At 36.1% G+C, this 14,702-nt stretch overlaps 2 protein-coding genes across 3 annotated transcripts; both read right to left on the reverse strand.

The window, feature by feature from the left end:
* Nucleotides 1-511: 511 nt before the first annotated feature.
* Nucleotides 512-4,200, reverse strand: LOC109154553 (heterogeneous nuclear ribonucleoprotein F-like). Its single transcript, XM_019302326.1, has 3 exons — nucleotides 3,987-4,200; nucleotides 2,565-3,332; nucleotides 512-1,006 (listed from the first exon to the last, which is right to left on the reverse strand). The coding sequence occupies exons 1-3, from the start codon at nucleotides 3,998-4,000 to the stop codon at nucleotides 691-693; spliced, it is 1,098 nt and encodes a 365-aa protein (XP_019157871.1). The 5' UTR covers nucleotides 4,001-4,200; the 3' UTR covers nucleotides 512-690.
* A 1,262-nt stretch (nucleotides 4,201-5,462) lies between these two features.
* Nucleotides 5,463-9,428, reverse strand: LOC109154552 (protein DETOXIFICATION 42-like). Of its 2 annotated transcripts, none has more exons than XM_019302323.1 (14): nucleotides 9,350-9,428; nucleotides 9,133-9,229; nucleotides 8,859-8,980; nucleotides 8,389-8,586; nucleotides 8,128-8,300; nucleotides 7,914-8,049; nucleotides 7,707-7,803; nucleotides 7,517-7,617; nucleotides 7,271-7,434; nucleotides 7,042-7,113; nucleotides 6,828-6,944; nucleotides 6,642-6,737; nucleotides 6,166-6,287; nucleotides 5,463-6,077 (listed from the first exon to the last, which is right to left on the reverse strand). In XM_019302323.1, exons 2-14 carry the CDS (start codon nucleotides 9,201-9,203, stop codon nucleotides 6,035-6,037), a joined length of 1,512 nt encoding a protein of 503 aa, XP_019157868.1. In that variant the 5' UTR covers nucleotides 9,204-9,229; nucleotides 9,350-9,428; the 3' UTR covers nucleotides 5,463-6,034. The 2 variants fall into 2 exon arrangements, with proteins under 2 accessions (XP_019157868.1, XP_019157869.1); XM_019302324.1 differs by having other exon boundaries at nucleotides 9,133-9,209; nucleotides 9,351-9,369.
* Nucleotides 9,429-14,702: the final 5,274 nt, after the last annotated feature.

A 14,702-nucleotide genomic window follows, 5' to 3' on the forward strand; every position in this document is an offset into this window, starting at 1 on the left:
CCGACTATCGCCTAGCGCCTACTGCAACCATGATATATATATGTTTACTGTGGAGGAGCTGTTTCGATTCACTGTGGAGGAGCTGTTTCGATTCCTTGAATGCCAAGAACCAGTTTGGCTGGCTCACTGCGGTTAAAATTCGAGCCTTGAGGCTCAAAGGAGCCTCAAGGGTAAGGCACCTTAAAGCGGATTTAAGTTTACTATGTAGCCAAGGATTGACATTGTTTGGTTAAGAATAGATGAGTCTCTTCCACTCAACCACACTCCCTATGTTCGCATTAACTCAAACTTTAAACATAAATGATTATAGGAAAGCATTAACTTTGAATTTCCACAGTCAAACACAATGATTAATTCCCTCACTGGATTATAGGCACCTCTAAAAGTGGAACAACTTGCCTGGGAGCCAAGGCCAAGGCATTGGTGCCGTTTCCAAAATATAATACTCCATATTCTATAGTTTGGTGAGTGAGGCATGGAATGGTACAAATGAAATAGTAAGAAATGCTGAAATGGTACCAAAACTGAGTGATATGACCAAAGTGCCATAACACTAAAATACATTAACCTCTAAAACAGCCATATATCTCTGCTATTAAGGTCTATAACTTCATATTGGTTTCAAGAGAAATACTGAAACAAAATTAAGGTTCTTAAATTACATCACAAGTAGGGGGCTGAGCTAAAGTCTCATCTTCCCCTTGAGAGCGACTCGTTCAATTCCTCAGGCGACGAAGGGAAAAGCTCAATATAACGACTGCCTAGTGTCATCCTATCCTTTGCTTGCGCCGCTTTTGCATCCTCAGGATTGGCGAACTCCACAAAAGCTTCCCCGGTTGGCCTCCCTTCGAAATTTAGAGTGATATGAACCGATTCCTCGGACAAAACAAAATCTTTGAAGAATTCAATAATGTCATCCTTCCCTGCTGAATATGGTAGTCCCCTCATTCGCAGAACAGGGGTCACTTCAGTCAGGTCCTTCCCGTCTGAAGGCTTCTGCAATATTCTGGTTTCAAAACACGTAAAGTTAAAGCCATTCCATTCAAATAGGGTATTGACAAACTATAATGAACGATTTTTCAAACAAGTCATCTATAACCTAATGCTGCAGTGCAATAAATGACGGTAAAATGGATATGAAGCTACTCTACTCTACCGATTCTAAGGACCCAGCCAGATCACAAATTATTGCCGATTGGAAACCAAATCGGAACTGCATTCATGCCCTACACCAAATTAGACAAGAAGTGACACGTGGCTCACACATTGTTCACAGTAATAAGTTTATTAATATTCCTTTTGGGACATTCATCAGTAACTTGAACCAGAATATCTTGGATTCCATATACATACATATAGTTCGTCTTTGTTCTTACTCTTGACAGTTAAGGAGTAATCATGAAAAGCTGAACCATGCAAGATGCCATTACATTATTTTCTGTTCTTTTGTATGTTAAGTCAGAATATTCGGGTAACCTAGATCAATATTCAATACCATAACCTTTTGATAAATAACTAGTGTATTCTTTCTTGAAAGAAATTAACTATTGCCATTAATAATGGCCAATGTTGTAAAAATCGGCCTAGGCGGCGCACCTAGGCCGAGGCGATTTCAGCCCTAGGCAGCTTTTAGTCGACTGACCGACTAACCGGCCGACTATGCACCCTAGGTGCCGACTCGGCCGAGTTGAGCGCCTAACTTGGTCGAGTGATTTTTTTTGCCTACTCGGCTACTCCTCTTCTATATTTCTCCAGCCATGTACTCAACTAACCATCTAATTTACTAGTTTGGAAGATTATACCAATCTAACAACTCCTAGCCTTGAGTGGGAAAAGTGGAGATGATATACTCGGATTACTAGGCCGCCTAGCGCCTTCTGCAACATTGATTATGGCAATTGAAAAAATAGAGCAAATTCCACTTTTAGTCATTCGCTATTGTGGCATTGCCGCATTTAGTCCTACTCTTTTAGTTCTGCCACATTATATCCCTGACTTTCATTTGTTTGTCACAATTAGTCCTTTTAAAATTTTGTCATTTCCACCATTTAATACATATGGCAAACATGTAATTTAATTATTCAATTAGAAGAGTTTACGAGAGGAGAGAAATTACATGTTAGGGAAATGCAATTAACAAAAAATTACTAAATGGGGTGATGCCACAATAATCAAGGACTATTGGAATTTGCTATAATATGATTGAAAATGCAAACCATAGCACTAAGAGTACATCTCTTCTTGCTATAATATAGAGTTCCTCGTTCATTAAATGCATACACCAGTTCCTGATCCATCTTTACTGAAAAGAAGAAACCAATGAAGCTCCCTAAATTATATCTATTCTGAATATCAATCATTAGAAAATGGTTGCAAAAAGGACATTATGATTTGTTTTGGTGACAAAAACTTAGTACCCTAAATAATCATTCAGTATTAGTTTCAATTTAAAGGAATGAACTTATTATCAAGTGAAAGGCGACAAAAAAATCTCAAAGTGAAAACTAACAAGCAATGAATACGAAAAAGAGGAGGGATAAGCGAGAAAAGAAGAAAATTGTCACCTGCCCTTTGAGACCGTTTCCTCCAACTCTTCCTGAGACGATGGGAAAAGCTCAATGTAGCGAGTCCCTATTGTCATCCTATCCTTAGCCATTGCAGCTCTCGAATCTTCTGCATCTGCAAACTCCACAAATGCTTCTCCAGTTGGCCTTCCCTCTGAATTAGCAATTATATTAACCGAGTCCTCTGGAAGCGAAAATTTCTTGAAGAACTCGATAATATCTTCCTTGCTAGCCGAGAATGGCAGTCCCCTTAGCCGTAAAACTCCAGTATGTTCTGCCAAGTCCTTCCGGTCTTCAGAAGATCTAGCCCTCGGAACAGAATTACCACAAGCATCCGATTGTTCGTTGGCTATAGCCCTATAGTATTCCTGCTTCTTGCTTCTGAAAACTTCAACATATCTTCTACCGATATTCTGCCTATTCCTCTGAAGAGCAAAATCAACTTGAAGGGGGTACCCCAAAACACAATAAGCTTCCCCCGTAAATCTTCCACCCTTGTGGACCAGAAGCACATCAACTACATCCAGACCATGCAAGAAATCCGCTATCTCACCCTCCGTGCAATCAAATGGGAGGCCACGAAGTCGAACAACAGGGAAAGGCGGAGGCTGGCCAATATAATTAGAGTATTCAACAGGAGCGGGAGGAGGGGCAGGATTGTACATATAACTCGACCCGGGCGGAATCGAGTAATAAGAGGAACCTTGATCCATTACGCGCTGCCTTTTCAGACCCATTTCTCGAGCATCACCACCATCCATAAACCTTCTGTATATCACAAGGAAAACAGTTTAATGCCACTGCATACACTAGTAACGAAAAGGGCTTTCTGGAATAGTTCAACCCAAAACTATCAAAACGGGCAAAGGTAAAAACATAATAAGCATATGCCTGCCTATTCATATCCACATTAAACACATAACTAAATACCATAAATATCAGACTGCATTCTATTTTTCCAAGTTACACTTCACAAAACCATCATCAAACAAAAATAAAATCTAATTTTCGGTGTTTAGCAGTAAACCTATTTTCTGACTCATGTAAATACGAATGAAAATTAAAGGAGAAAAGATTAGATTTTTTTAAAAGAAAACTAAAAAAGAAAAACATGTAAATGCTCCGTAGACAAGAACAGAACTCAGAATCTGCTACGACTATGACATCAGCACCTAAGTTTATGTGAATTATGACTCAATACGAAAGATGCTAGCATGACATCAAATTCCAGTCAAAGAGATAAAAATTTTCATACCAAACAGCGCAGAATCAATAAAAAGGATTAAATTACTACAATCAAAGCAATACCCAGATCGAAATGTGTGATTAAAAGTGAATACATTACACGAATAAAATTGTGGGGGGAAAAAAAAAAAAGAAATCTTGAAAGAAAATGAAGGAGAAAGAGCTCGAATTTCCTACCCTCTGTAAAACATTTTGTCAGCAATGATGCTTCCCGCAGCACTAACCGATCCCCTGTCCGTGTCTGAGGTTTTCTTTTTGCGTTGTAGGGTTCTTCCTTCTTCGTTCCTGTTCCTGTTCCTGTTCCTGTTCCTGTGTTGGTGCTTAGGAAGCAGAGGCGCAATATGGGGGTTCCAATGGTATGAAAGGTGCTCCTATGAAACGACGTCGTTCATACTTACATTGTATGTGTTTATACTTGGGTCAATTGGGTGTTTTATCAATAGAGTTAATACTTGATTTGGTCCCTCGACTATTACGATTTTATCACTTTGGTCTTTAATTTTATCTTTAACTATGTAATTGTTAATCAAAATGTTACTAATCGGGACTATTTTAGTTTAGAAAAAGAATTATTTTAAGTAAAAATTGCATAATTAGAATGAATTGAGATGTTTGAAAGTCGAGAATCAAAATGGCAAATTATGCTGTGCATCCGTATGCACCATGCATGGTGCATACGGATGCAAAAACGACGTCGTTTTAATAAAACGCGCGTCTCCCCTTAAAAAAAAAATCAGGTTCGATTCCCAGCAACAACATATGAACTAAAATTCCATAATCGATGAACTATAATTCCATAATCGATGAACTATAATTCCATAATCTAATCTATGAACTAAAAATTCCAGAATGAATGAACTAAAATTCCATAATCTATAAACTAAAATTTCAGAATCGATAAACTACAATTCCATAATCAATGAACTATAATTCCATAATCAATCGACTATAATTTCATAATCTATGAACTAAAATTCCAGAATGAATGAACAATATAATGTTGTTGCTAGGAATCGAACCTGAATTTTTTTTAAAGGAGAGACGCGCGTTTTTTAATAAAACGACGTCGTTTTGGTATCCGTATGCACCATGCATGGAGCATACGGATGCACAGCATAATGATTGAATCAAAATAATGAAATCTTAATAGTCAAGTGGCTAAATTAAGTATTAATTTTTTATCAATATATCCTAGGACTAATGCAAAGCAATTAAGGATAACGCTTGCTTGTTGCACTTTGTGTTTTGGTACATTCTATTTGAGCTACAAATAGTTGATTACAAACACAATAATTCTCCTTCAATCATTTAATAAAATTATTAGAAAAAGTGTTACGGACTAATATATTAGTTGATATACAATAATATTCATTTGATGTTATTATAATACTATGGAGTATATAAATATATAATTGTTATTTCTATTCAAGTGTCGTCATGTTTAAAAAAGAAATATAAAGAATAAATTATTTTTACCTTCTCTTTTCAATCGCTTGATAGAATCAAAATATCCTCAATTTTTTTTTTTCTTGAAAGAATAGGAGTAATCGAAGAATTTTGTTATAGATGTTATGATAGCATAATCAATATGTCATGTTCTATTTAAAAACTATTGAAATATGGCTATTTCTAAGCAACCAAACAAGAAAAAAATGAAGATAAAATAGCTGCTTTTAAGTTCTAACTTTTGAAGCCCATGTTTCAACATTGCTTATATATGCTTCAGCATTGCCATTTGAGTATTTTTTTTTTTTTTCTGTAGCCCAGGATTTTCACCAATACAGTGAAAAATTCCCCTAGCTGAATTGTAGGCACCTCTATTGGGTGGAATAGCTGGCTGCTCCATACCCGAAGCTATGGATCGAACCCTTGACCTTTGTAGGCACCTCTATTGAATGGGATAGCTAGCCTTGAGATTTAAGACTGCTCTATACCCAAAGCCAAGGATCGAACCCTTGACCTATGATTAAAGTTGGATGAGTCTCTTCCGCTCGACCACTACCCTAGGTTAAAAGCATTTGAGTATAGGCTTTCATTATATTACTTTTGCCTGGCTGACTGTAACACAAACATTTACATTAACATCACTGGAGATTGCTGCCTAGCTCCCTAATTTACCCTAACAAAGTTTCATGTGTTTTCTAAAGCTGTCTCTCTGTATCAAATCCATTTCCTCTCAAGAATTTTATTTAAAGTTAATACACTTCTTGAGTTGCAAGAGATTTTCAGCTCCTGAGAAATTTCCATGGACCTGTTCCAGTTCCTATCCTGCAAATATTCAAGGAACAAGATGAACTTCTCGTTTATTTTTCATCAAAAACGCATAACGGGTTGATCAGATGAGGCACGTTCTCACCTCCAGAACCCAGCCAGGGCTCTCAGACCCATATAAATGGTTAGTGCAACCCAGATTCCTACAAATCCAAACCACGACGAAAGAATGAACAATAATATGATGCTGAAGATCGCCACCGTAACCTGCAGATACAAATGCAGCCAGCAGCTTTATTAGCGAATATTTAGTATCAGTAACAGTTTTTATAAGGTTCTGAAAAAAAAACAGTTTTATTAGTTAGGGCTGTTAGGCAACCAGAAATTTGGAAATTTTAAGGTTTCTGCTGCACTTATGGCAAAGTATTTCATTATTAGTTTTCATCTGATATTCTGATTTTGGGTAGCTCCAGTTTAACAAGGGGTGACAGAATAATTGAAGCATGTGCTTCATCTCGACTAAAAGCTGGCTCTGATACCAAATTGAAGCTCCATCTCAACTAAAAGTCTAAACTGATAATTGGATTGCACATTAATGGTTATATGCTCAACAAGAATTACCATGGAATAGGCAGAATATGCAAAGTCAGATGCACCAAAGTTAACTCCATCGAAAACGAAGGCCAAGGCGTTGATAGGTTGAGAAGCTGCAACAAACTGCCAAGAAAAGGGAAAGTTTAGTTAGTTAAGCCAGATATCGGTTTTTCAAAGGTGATATGTAAACTTTTGCACAGAATAGAGGGATACCGGGATGCCAACGCCAATAAGGTTGATCACATTGGCGTCTTTCGTAAACAGTCTTGCTCCAAAGTGTAAACCAACTCCAAGAAACACGGCTAGGATCACCCCGAGTGCTATTCCTAGCTGCAACGTAACAACATCAAGAATTTCGTGTTTCCAAATTTACAAGTGCGGGCATAACCATATCAGATGAAGCTAGCTAGCTAGCAAGCAAGCGCACCTGTAGCACACGGGATGCAGTTGCAGCCGCCCTACTAAACTCTTTCTTAGCGAATGCACTCGCTAGTATTGCCTTCACAAGTAATGATCGATCAGTTAAACCAATTTGTCAGGAGTCCCACATTGATAAAATAAGAGAGAACATATGGGTTTATAAGGCTATGGGTTAGACTAGCTTTTTTATAACACAATTCAATAGTCGATTTGCACGAGAGTCACTTCGTTCTAACCTGTCCAGCTACAGCCAACCCGTCAGCTAGAAGAGACGTCGCTAACCAGACCTGCAGGCACACCTGGAACGCAGCCATTTGTGTTGATCCTAGCCGGGCAGCTAATGATGCAGCTAAGGTTACACAGAACGTAACGGCTATGACCCTCATCAGTAATAGAAATCCTGAGTTTTCAGTATAAGTTAAAGCAAGTGGAATATGTTTAATTAACTTTCAATTACTCAATCATTGACAATTAAGGCTCACCATTTCTAAGAAATCGACCAAATTGCAGGTATTTGAGACTAGGAGGAATTAAATCAACTTGCTCCATTAATCTCCAAAAAAGTATAATCGAAATAAGGTACCTATAATAGCAAATTCAAATGAGATTTCATAACATCATTCCAATATGGAAACCTCAAATCTGTATCTTTATGTGCCTTGTAGAACTTACTGAGATATGACATGGGAAATAGCTGCCCCTCTAACCCCTAGACGGAAAATGAAGATAAATATAGGATCCAAAATTATGTTTGTTAAATCCCCCACCACTGAAACAGAGAAAAAAGCACAAATGAGATATATTTCCACATTTCTTTCTGCTAGAAATGAAGAGTTTCACTTGCTTGAGTGCTAGTTTTCGCGATTCTTAATTGCTTACCAGTTGCGAAAAGGGGAGTTTTCGTGTCCTTAAATCCTCGGAAAACACCCTGCATGGCTAAAGACAGAAGAACCGCTGGGGCGCCTAGTGACCTCAACGCCAAGTACTGCTGTGCAGGTTTTAACATGGGCGAGCCCTGTCAAGAATGTCAAAAACACACTTCAAAATTTGATCATTTCGAACAATTTGATCACTCCTCCGAACCCAAACTCACAGATTTGATCCCCATGAATTCCAACACGGGCTTTGCGCCCGTGATCAGCAGCACTGCTTGAATTAGGCCAAGGATGCCACCAATGATCAAAGCCGATGAGGCAGATGGGATGTGGCGCTTTTCGTTGTTATTAGGAGCTTCTACTTCAAAGGCGTTACCACTCTCTTCAGAACCTAATCAGATACGACTCGAGTCAAACAAATTAAACCAACATATCATAGAACAACAGGTAACACAAAAATGGACTGCTAGCTGCCATACCATTTTCTGGTATCAACTTTTTACTCTCACTCCCTGCAGATAAACTTTCAGTGTCTTGTGAAATCGAGCCGCTTTTCCTGATAGTATCTTCCTCAGCAACGAAAGAGGTAGTGACGCTGACAAGTGGAAATATCGCGATTCTCGACACTTGGTTGAACACAGCAATAGAAACTCCAACAGCAGCAAGCTCAACTGAGCCTGCACCATTAGTACATCAACTTATGGAACGGTACAAAACAAGAAAATTGATGAACCAACTTATCTAGTAGCGCATGCCTAACTTTATTTCCTTATAAACAGATATCATATTTTCGAGAGGCAGGGTACTAGACTGCCCTTTACCAGACTCTGTCCAACAATCTCTCTAGACTCTAGCCACCAATTGATGAACTTGGCCCTCTACTGACCTCCGCTCAAACACTTAAATTTCCTTGCAATGATTTAGAAATCAAGAAACACATATATAGTACCTATTTGGCCTATGAAAGCTGTGTCAACCAGAGAGGCAATAGGATCAGCTGTCAAAGCTAGTGCTGCAGGGAGGGCAATCCTGGCTATTTCAACACCCAGCTCATCTAGCTTCAAAATTGATCTGCTTTAATTTCACCTTCAAATTTGTTAACAAAATACACACAAGAACACTCCTCTTCCTTACATAACCATTCTGGAGAAAATTTTCATTATATTTGTAATTCAATGCAATCAAGAATTGGGAAAAGGGAATGAAACCAACTCTGATCTCACCTTGCATCCCTGAAGAAAATGAAGAGAGGGATTTTCCCATTATCTGAACATGCAACTTCCTTCTCTGCCATGCTCCTAAGCTGCCACCTTCCTTTTCCTGCCCAGAAAAACAAAAGGTTGAATTTCTGAACTGAAATGTCAAGACTGCAAAATAAGTAGGCTTAAATAGCTGAGAATAACGATTCTGGCTGGGTGGCATGTTTTTCCTTGCACCCACCTTTTCTTTGTTAAAAAAAAAAAAAAAAAAGATGAAAGAAAAAAGCATGAACTCAGTAAATTCTTGTCAAAGATGGGAGATGACCAATTAGCCAATGAAGACTATGAAGTCAGCTATATTTCAGAAGACTTGTCACATCAACCTAGTTTGTTAACAGAGGGGCTCCTTGTGTACAGTAAATAAAAAATCTAGTATGTATTTAGCAAATTATTCTGTGAACTCGGGTTCAAAGATACACAACTTACATATTAAATGTTCACAATTTATCTTTTAAAAATTTACAATTTGTGATGTATTCACAAATTCTCAAAACTTAAATGTATGGTATTCACAAATTCTCAAAACTTATATGTATTGTATTCAGAAATTCTAAAAATTTAAAAATTTAAATATATTGTATTCACAAATTCTCAAAACTTAGAAACACAATTTATATTCTAAATGTTCACAATTCCAATACTAAAAATACACAATTTAAGATCAGGGCAAGGTGGTCCCTGGTTCATGGTATAACAACTGTTTACAATCTTATGTGGACTAGGTGTGAAATCATTTGGAATGGATAATTTTACCTTTTTTGTCGCAATTAAGATGATTAAAAGAGTTGTGTCTGGCCAGATGCTATATAATTGTGTAAATTTGACTTGGATTAATGCATAAACCTTCCTCTTTAGTCTTTACCCACACAGATGATGTCACATCGTCTCAGAATCTTGATGATAATTTTCATGGACAGAAATGTTTTGTGTCATCGATGGTACCTTTTCCTCAAAGTCCTCAACCACACATGACGACTTACATTAGCATTCACTAAAACGCTACTTTGATTAATGATTAGTGGCGTGTAAATTGCTGCAGTATTTACGGTCTTTTTAGTACTTCTTTTGGGTGTTTTGTTTTTTTGTAGTTTTTCCTGTTTGGAGAGAGAGAGAAGAGTTTGTTGCAGGCATGGACCAGAGTTTGGGTCCCCTATAGGGTGTAGGATTTCCATTTTCCCAGAAAACCAAAGTGGTGATACGGCAAATGACATGTGTCCTAAACCAATGCATTGAGGAAACAAAATGGCCTTGCACTTGCCGTGGTTGAAACTTGACAGTCTTTGACACCGACGGTTCTCTCGATACTTCTTGGCTGCCGTTGCCAGGAAGTTTCTCCACTTTCTTTTCCCAGGCATCAAAACCTTTGGAAATTGGAATCCAGTAACGGACAAAATACAAAACATTTATGGGTGTTGCTATTTGTAGTTTGTAACACCTTCTAAGTATAAATAGTCTTAGAATTGTTAAAACGTCTAAAATTTCAATAAGAGGGTGTTTGGTTGGATGTAATTATGGGTATAGTTATTTGTACCACCCTCTAGTAAAAAATGGATGTAAATAATCTTAGAATTGTGAAAACGTAAAAAATTTTAACAATTACATACGTGGTGAGGTGGTGTAAATAGCAATAAGACTGTAAATATGATTATTTATACCAACCTAGTTAAAATAATTTACGAGATTTCATTAATAATTTTTTACCTTCTCACCGGAGAAGGAGAGGGATTTTCTTTTTCTAATGTTTTAATTGGGAATAAAAATAATAATAAATATTTTTAAAAAAAAATAATGCTTGACTAACTTTAATGAAGGTGATGTAAATAGCAAGTTATTTTATTTACACCACATATAAAGCTAGCACACCTATAAAAGGGTTGTGTAAATAGCAATCAGGGTGGTATAAATAGAATTTCCTAATATTTATATGTTTAAAACAATTGAGTGGATTATAAAACAATTGAGTGGATTATCAATACAATTGTAATGTTTGAGGTTGGATATTACTTAAATAAACATTTGTTATGAATATATAAATTGATGACTGCTAAGATCTTGTGGTCTAATGGCACCAAGGTTGAACTCTCATATAGGAGGTTGTAGGTTCAAGCTTCAGTAGAGGTGTTATTAGCTTTTTGTGCTTTAAGTAGTAGGTTGAGAAAGAACATTAATGACTATTATCTCGTGATCTTTTTATTGCCATTTCTTCATCTTCTACATATGAAAGGTTTCTTTGTTCTATATATATATATATATATATATATATATATATATATATATATATATATATATATACATGTTTAAGTTTAGTGGATATAGTGCAACTACGCGTACTATCCTTACAGATAGAAGGTACGTTTTGCCGTACCCTAAATGAGACAAATATCAATATTACAACAATATCTAATGACGAGGTATAAGTAGTGGGCTCCGGTAGAGTTTCACTGATTCTCCCTAAGGGTACTGAGCTAATAAATAAAAATGCCTTGTTGTACCGTAAATCTAAATGTAGCTTGCTTAGTTTAAAGGCATTAGATCAAATGATTTTCATATTGAAACCAAAACTGTGAATAATCAAGGGTACTAATCATGACTAGTTAATTACTTGCCATAAACAAGAAGTTGAGGAACCCGTTCTTTTACTCACATGAGTTTCAAAAGGGTAGTGAAATTCTTGTTGAAAAAGTTCATTCTAGTGATAATCTGACAAATATGTTCACTAAGTCCTTGTCTATATCCACTTTTGAGAAATATGTTCATAAAATTGGAATACAAAGCCACATTCGAAAGATTATATATCACTGCTGGAAATTTCGCATTTTCCGTCCAACATCCAACAAATGTTGGACGGAAAACGCGATATATTGGTCGGAAACGACGTTTCCGTCCAACATACCGACCAAAAGGAACGTTCGGAAAAACCTCCGTGGGAAATTTCGTCCAACTACAATTTTTGGTCGGAAATAGCGTCCAACGAACAAAATTGGACGGAAATTCCGGAAAATAACCCACCATTTTTAAAACGTGAGAACTTCCGATCAACTTTGTGCGTTGGTCGGAAATTCCGTCCAACTACGTGCGTTGGTCGGAAATTCCGACCCAACGTTGGACGGAAAACTCACATATTATATTTTGTTATTTTCCTTCCAACTGTTGGTAGGAAAATCCTAAATCATATGGAATATTTTTATTATTTTTATAACTGTTGTTAACAAATTATGTCATCAACAAATTAATGAACACACTAAATTGAAAATATATTTAAACATCAAAATTATTTACAACAAAAATTATGTTCATGTTCATAAAAAAAAAAACATAAAAAATATATACTACTTGATTGATGCTCCGTACTACTTAAGTATGAAAATATACTTATTTGATACTACATAAGTAATAAGCCTTCAAATCCGGCACTGCTTCAATGACTTTGATCAATGCAGCATCCACAACCTCCTTCAATGAAGTTGATCAAGTGTAAACCTTCACCAAAAATGGACCATGATATAAGTAATCTAACACTGAATGAGTAGATACCTATGCATTTTACAAAATGACTAGAAAATTAAAGGAATGTCTTTTATGTTTAAGTAATCTAACACAGAAAAAATAGAAAACTTCTGAATTCTTACATCCTAATTCTAAAGTTTGTTTAGTATAAGAGATGTACTCCACAAGTCTTGCTGAACTGCTGCTTTCACACGTTATACTATAGATTTGAACTTAAAACATAACAAAACAATAATTGTCCAGTATCACTTAAGGAAGATATATAATTGAGTACCAATTAGTGCAACAATTTAACTCACTTAAGGAAGAGATACACACAGTGATGCTAATAGGAAAATGTCAAATGTAAGTTGTCCCTTACTCTCTTTCATCCCAATCTGCAGGCTGGAAAAAGAAAGAAGAATGCTCCGATGCATATTTATAGATGTTAATGCCCACAATTTCAACAAAATAATTCACTAAGAATGATATTATAGTAGATAATAACTAATAATCATCCACAATAATCTTTAATATGAGGAAATGTCACATATTTTCATTCACTGTAGATATGTAAAACTCCAAGTAAAGCCCAAGCGATTCAGTAAGTTGGTGCAATGCAAAGAAGAGAGTAAGAGGGTAAAGAATATAGAGATGCATACATGAGTTCAGCCATCTTCATGATAAGAGAACATATATGAAAGCATAATTGGCCATTAAATCTAAAGAATCACAATAAATGCAAGAATCAGCAATAAACACTGTATTCAAACACATAAAAGTTGAGTCTTTATCCTTCACTACTTCTGAGCCATCTGTTTGAGTTTCAGGTACAGATGCAACCTGCAACTTTAAGCCCATCACACAGCATGCAAATATGATCTCTTTATTGTAGAATGATGAGTGGTGCAGAACCCTTATCTAACACTAGAAGAAAATTCATAAATCATACTTCACGTAAAACAGCCAAACAAGGTTGAGCCTAGTAATAAGATGCATAAACATGCCCTAATATAATAAAGAGATTTTGCATATATATATTCAGCATATTTGAGTACTTTACTAAGTTAATACCAAGCCAATCCATATCCCTATTAGGAGACAAGAAACGAACCACAATTAAAGAACAGAGGGAAAAGAATCTATAATTCAGATAAAACTACTTTTCTCCAGGTGGCATTACAATTTTTTAGAAGAATAAGGGTAGTTAGAGTGAGTTGCACTCAGTCTTTCATTTCTTTTTTGAATTATGTGGCTGGTAGTCTTTAGCCTACGTATAAATAGGCTTTTATCTTGTACAGTTTTACACAGAAACATATATACAGTTTTACAGTTCCAACACTTAACACAATTGTTGCATTGTATCTTTTTTATTGATATCTTTACAACTCTATCTATACATACCAACATTTTACAATAAGAAGGCTGCACCCACTGATCCCTGTCGTCAAAAAATTAACTAAAGAGGGAAATGAGTCTATGACAAGGCAAGCTACATGCCTATTATAAAGAAAACTTTCAGTGGACAACTACAATAGCTTCTAGCTCTAATAGACAAAAAGGTGGTATAATTGAATGTCTAATAAACCAAACAAAGTGCAGGTATTAAGACTGGGGAAAAAAACATTTAATGCATTTCCTATCTGAGGATGATTAAGAGCTACATGCATCAGAATTTATGCCAAGAAAAAATTTATGGCCACAGAAGTATATTCTAAAGCTCTGTGTTCACCAGCTAAATGCTTTTTTGTGAATTAATTACTTTACTCATGAACTTAAGTATAAAAGAGGATAGAAAAAATAGAAAACACTTACAGTAGAAATCTCAGCAGATGATTGTTCCTTTGTCCTAGAAGCTGCATCCTTTGATGATAACAGCTCCTTCAATTATGTAATGAAGATACAAAAATTATTAGGAAACAAATGGATCAACCAGGAAGATACAAAAATTATTAGGAAAAGAATCAGTGAAAGAAATTACCCAATGAAGATCTGTAGAAGCAGGCTCATCTATATAGACCCTAAGTTTAATTGCCTCTTCCTCTGCA

This window comes from Ipomoea nil, unplaced genomic scaffold, assembly GCF_001879475.1.
Source record: "Ipomoea nil cultivar Tokyo-kokei standard unplaced genomic scaffold, Asagao_1.1 scaffold2647, whole genome shotgun sequence".
Taxonomy (NCBI): domain Eukaryota; kingdom Viridiplantae; phylum Streptophyta; class Magnoliopsida; order Solanales; family Convolvulaceae; genus Ipomoea; species Ipomoea nil.

Coding starts and splice junctions, on each gene's coding strand:
- LOC109154553 (XM_019302326.1), bottom strand. Junction 1,007..2,564: donor GAAACGGTCTCAAAGGGCAG/GTGACAATTTTC, acceptor TTTTGAAACCAG/AATATTGCAGAAGCCTTCAG.
- LOC109154552 (XM_019302323.1), bottom strand. CDS start 9,203: ATGGCAGAGAAGGAAGTTGCATGTTCAGATAATGGGAAAATCCCTCTC. Junction 8,981..9,132: donor ATTTTCTTCAGGGATGCAAG/GTGAGATCAGAG, acceptor AAATTAAAGCAG/ATCAATTTTGAAGCTAGATG. Junction 6,078..6,165: donor GCCCTGGCTGGGTTCTGGAG/GTGAGAACGTGC, acceptor GAATATTTGCAG/GATAGGAACTGGAACAGGTC.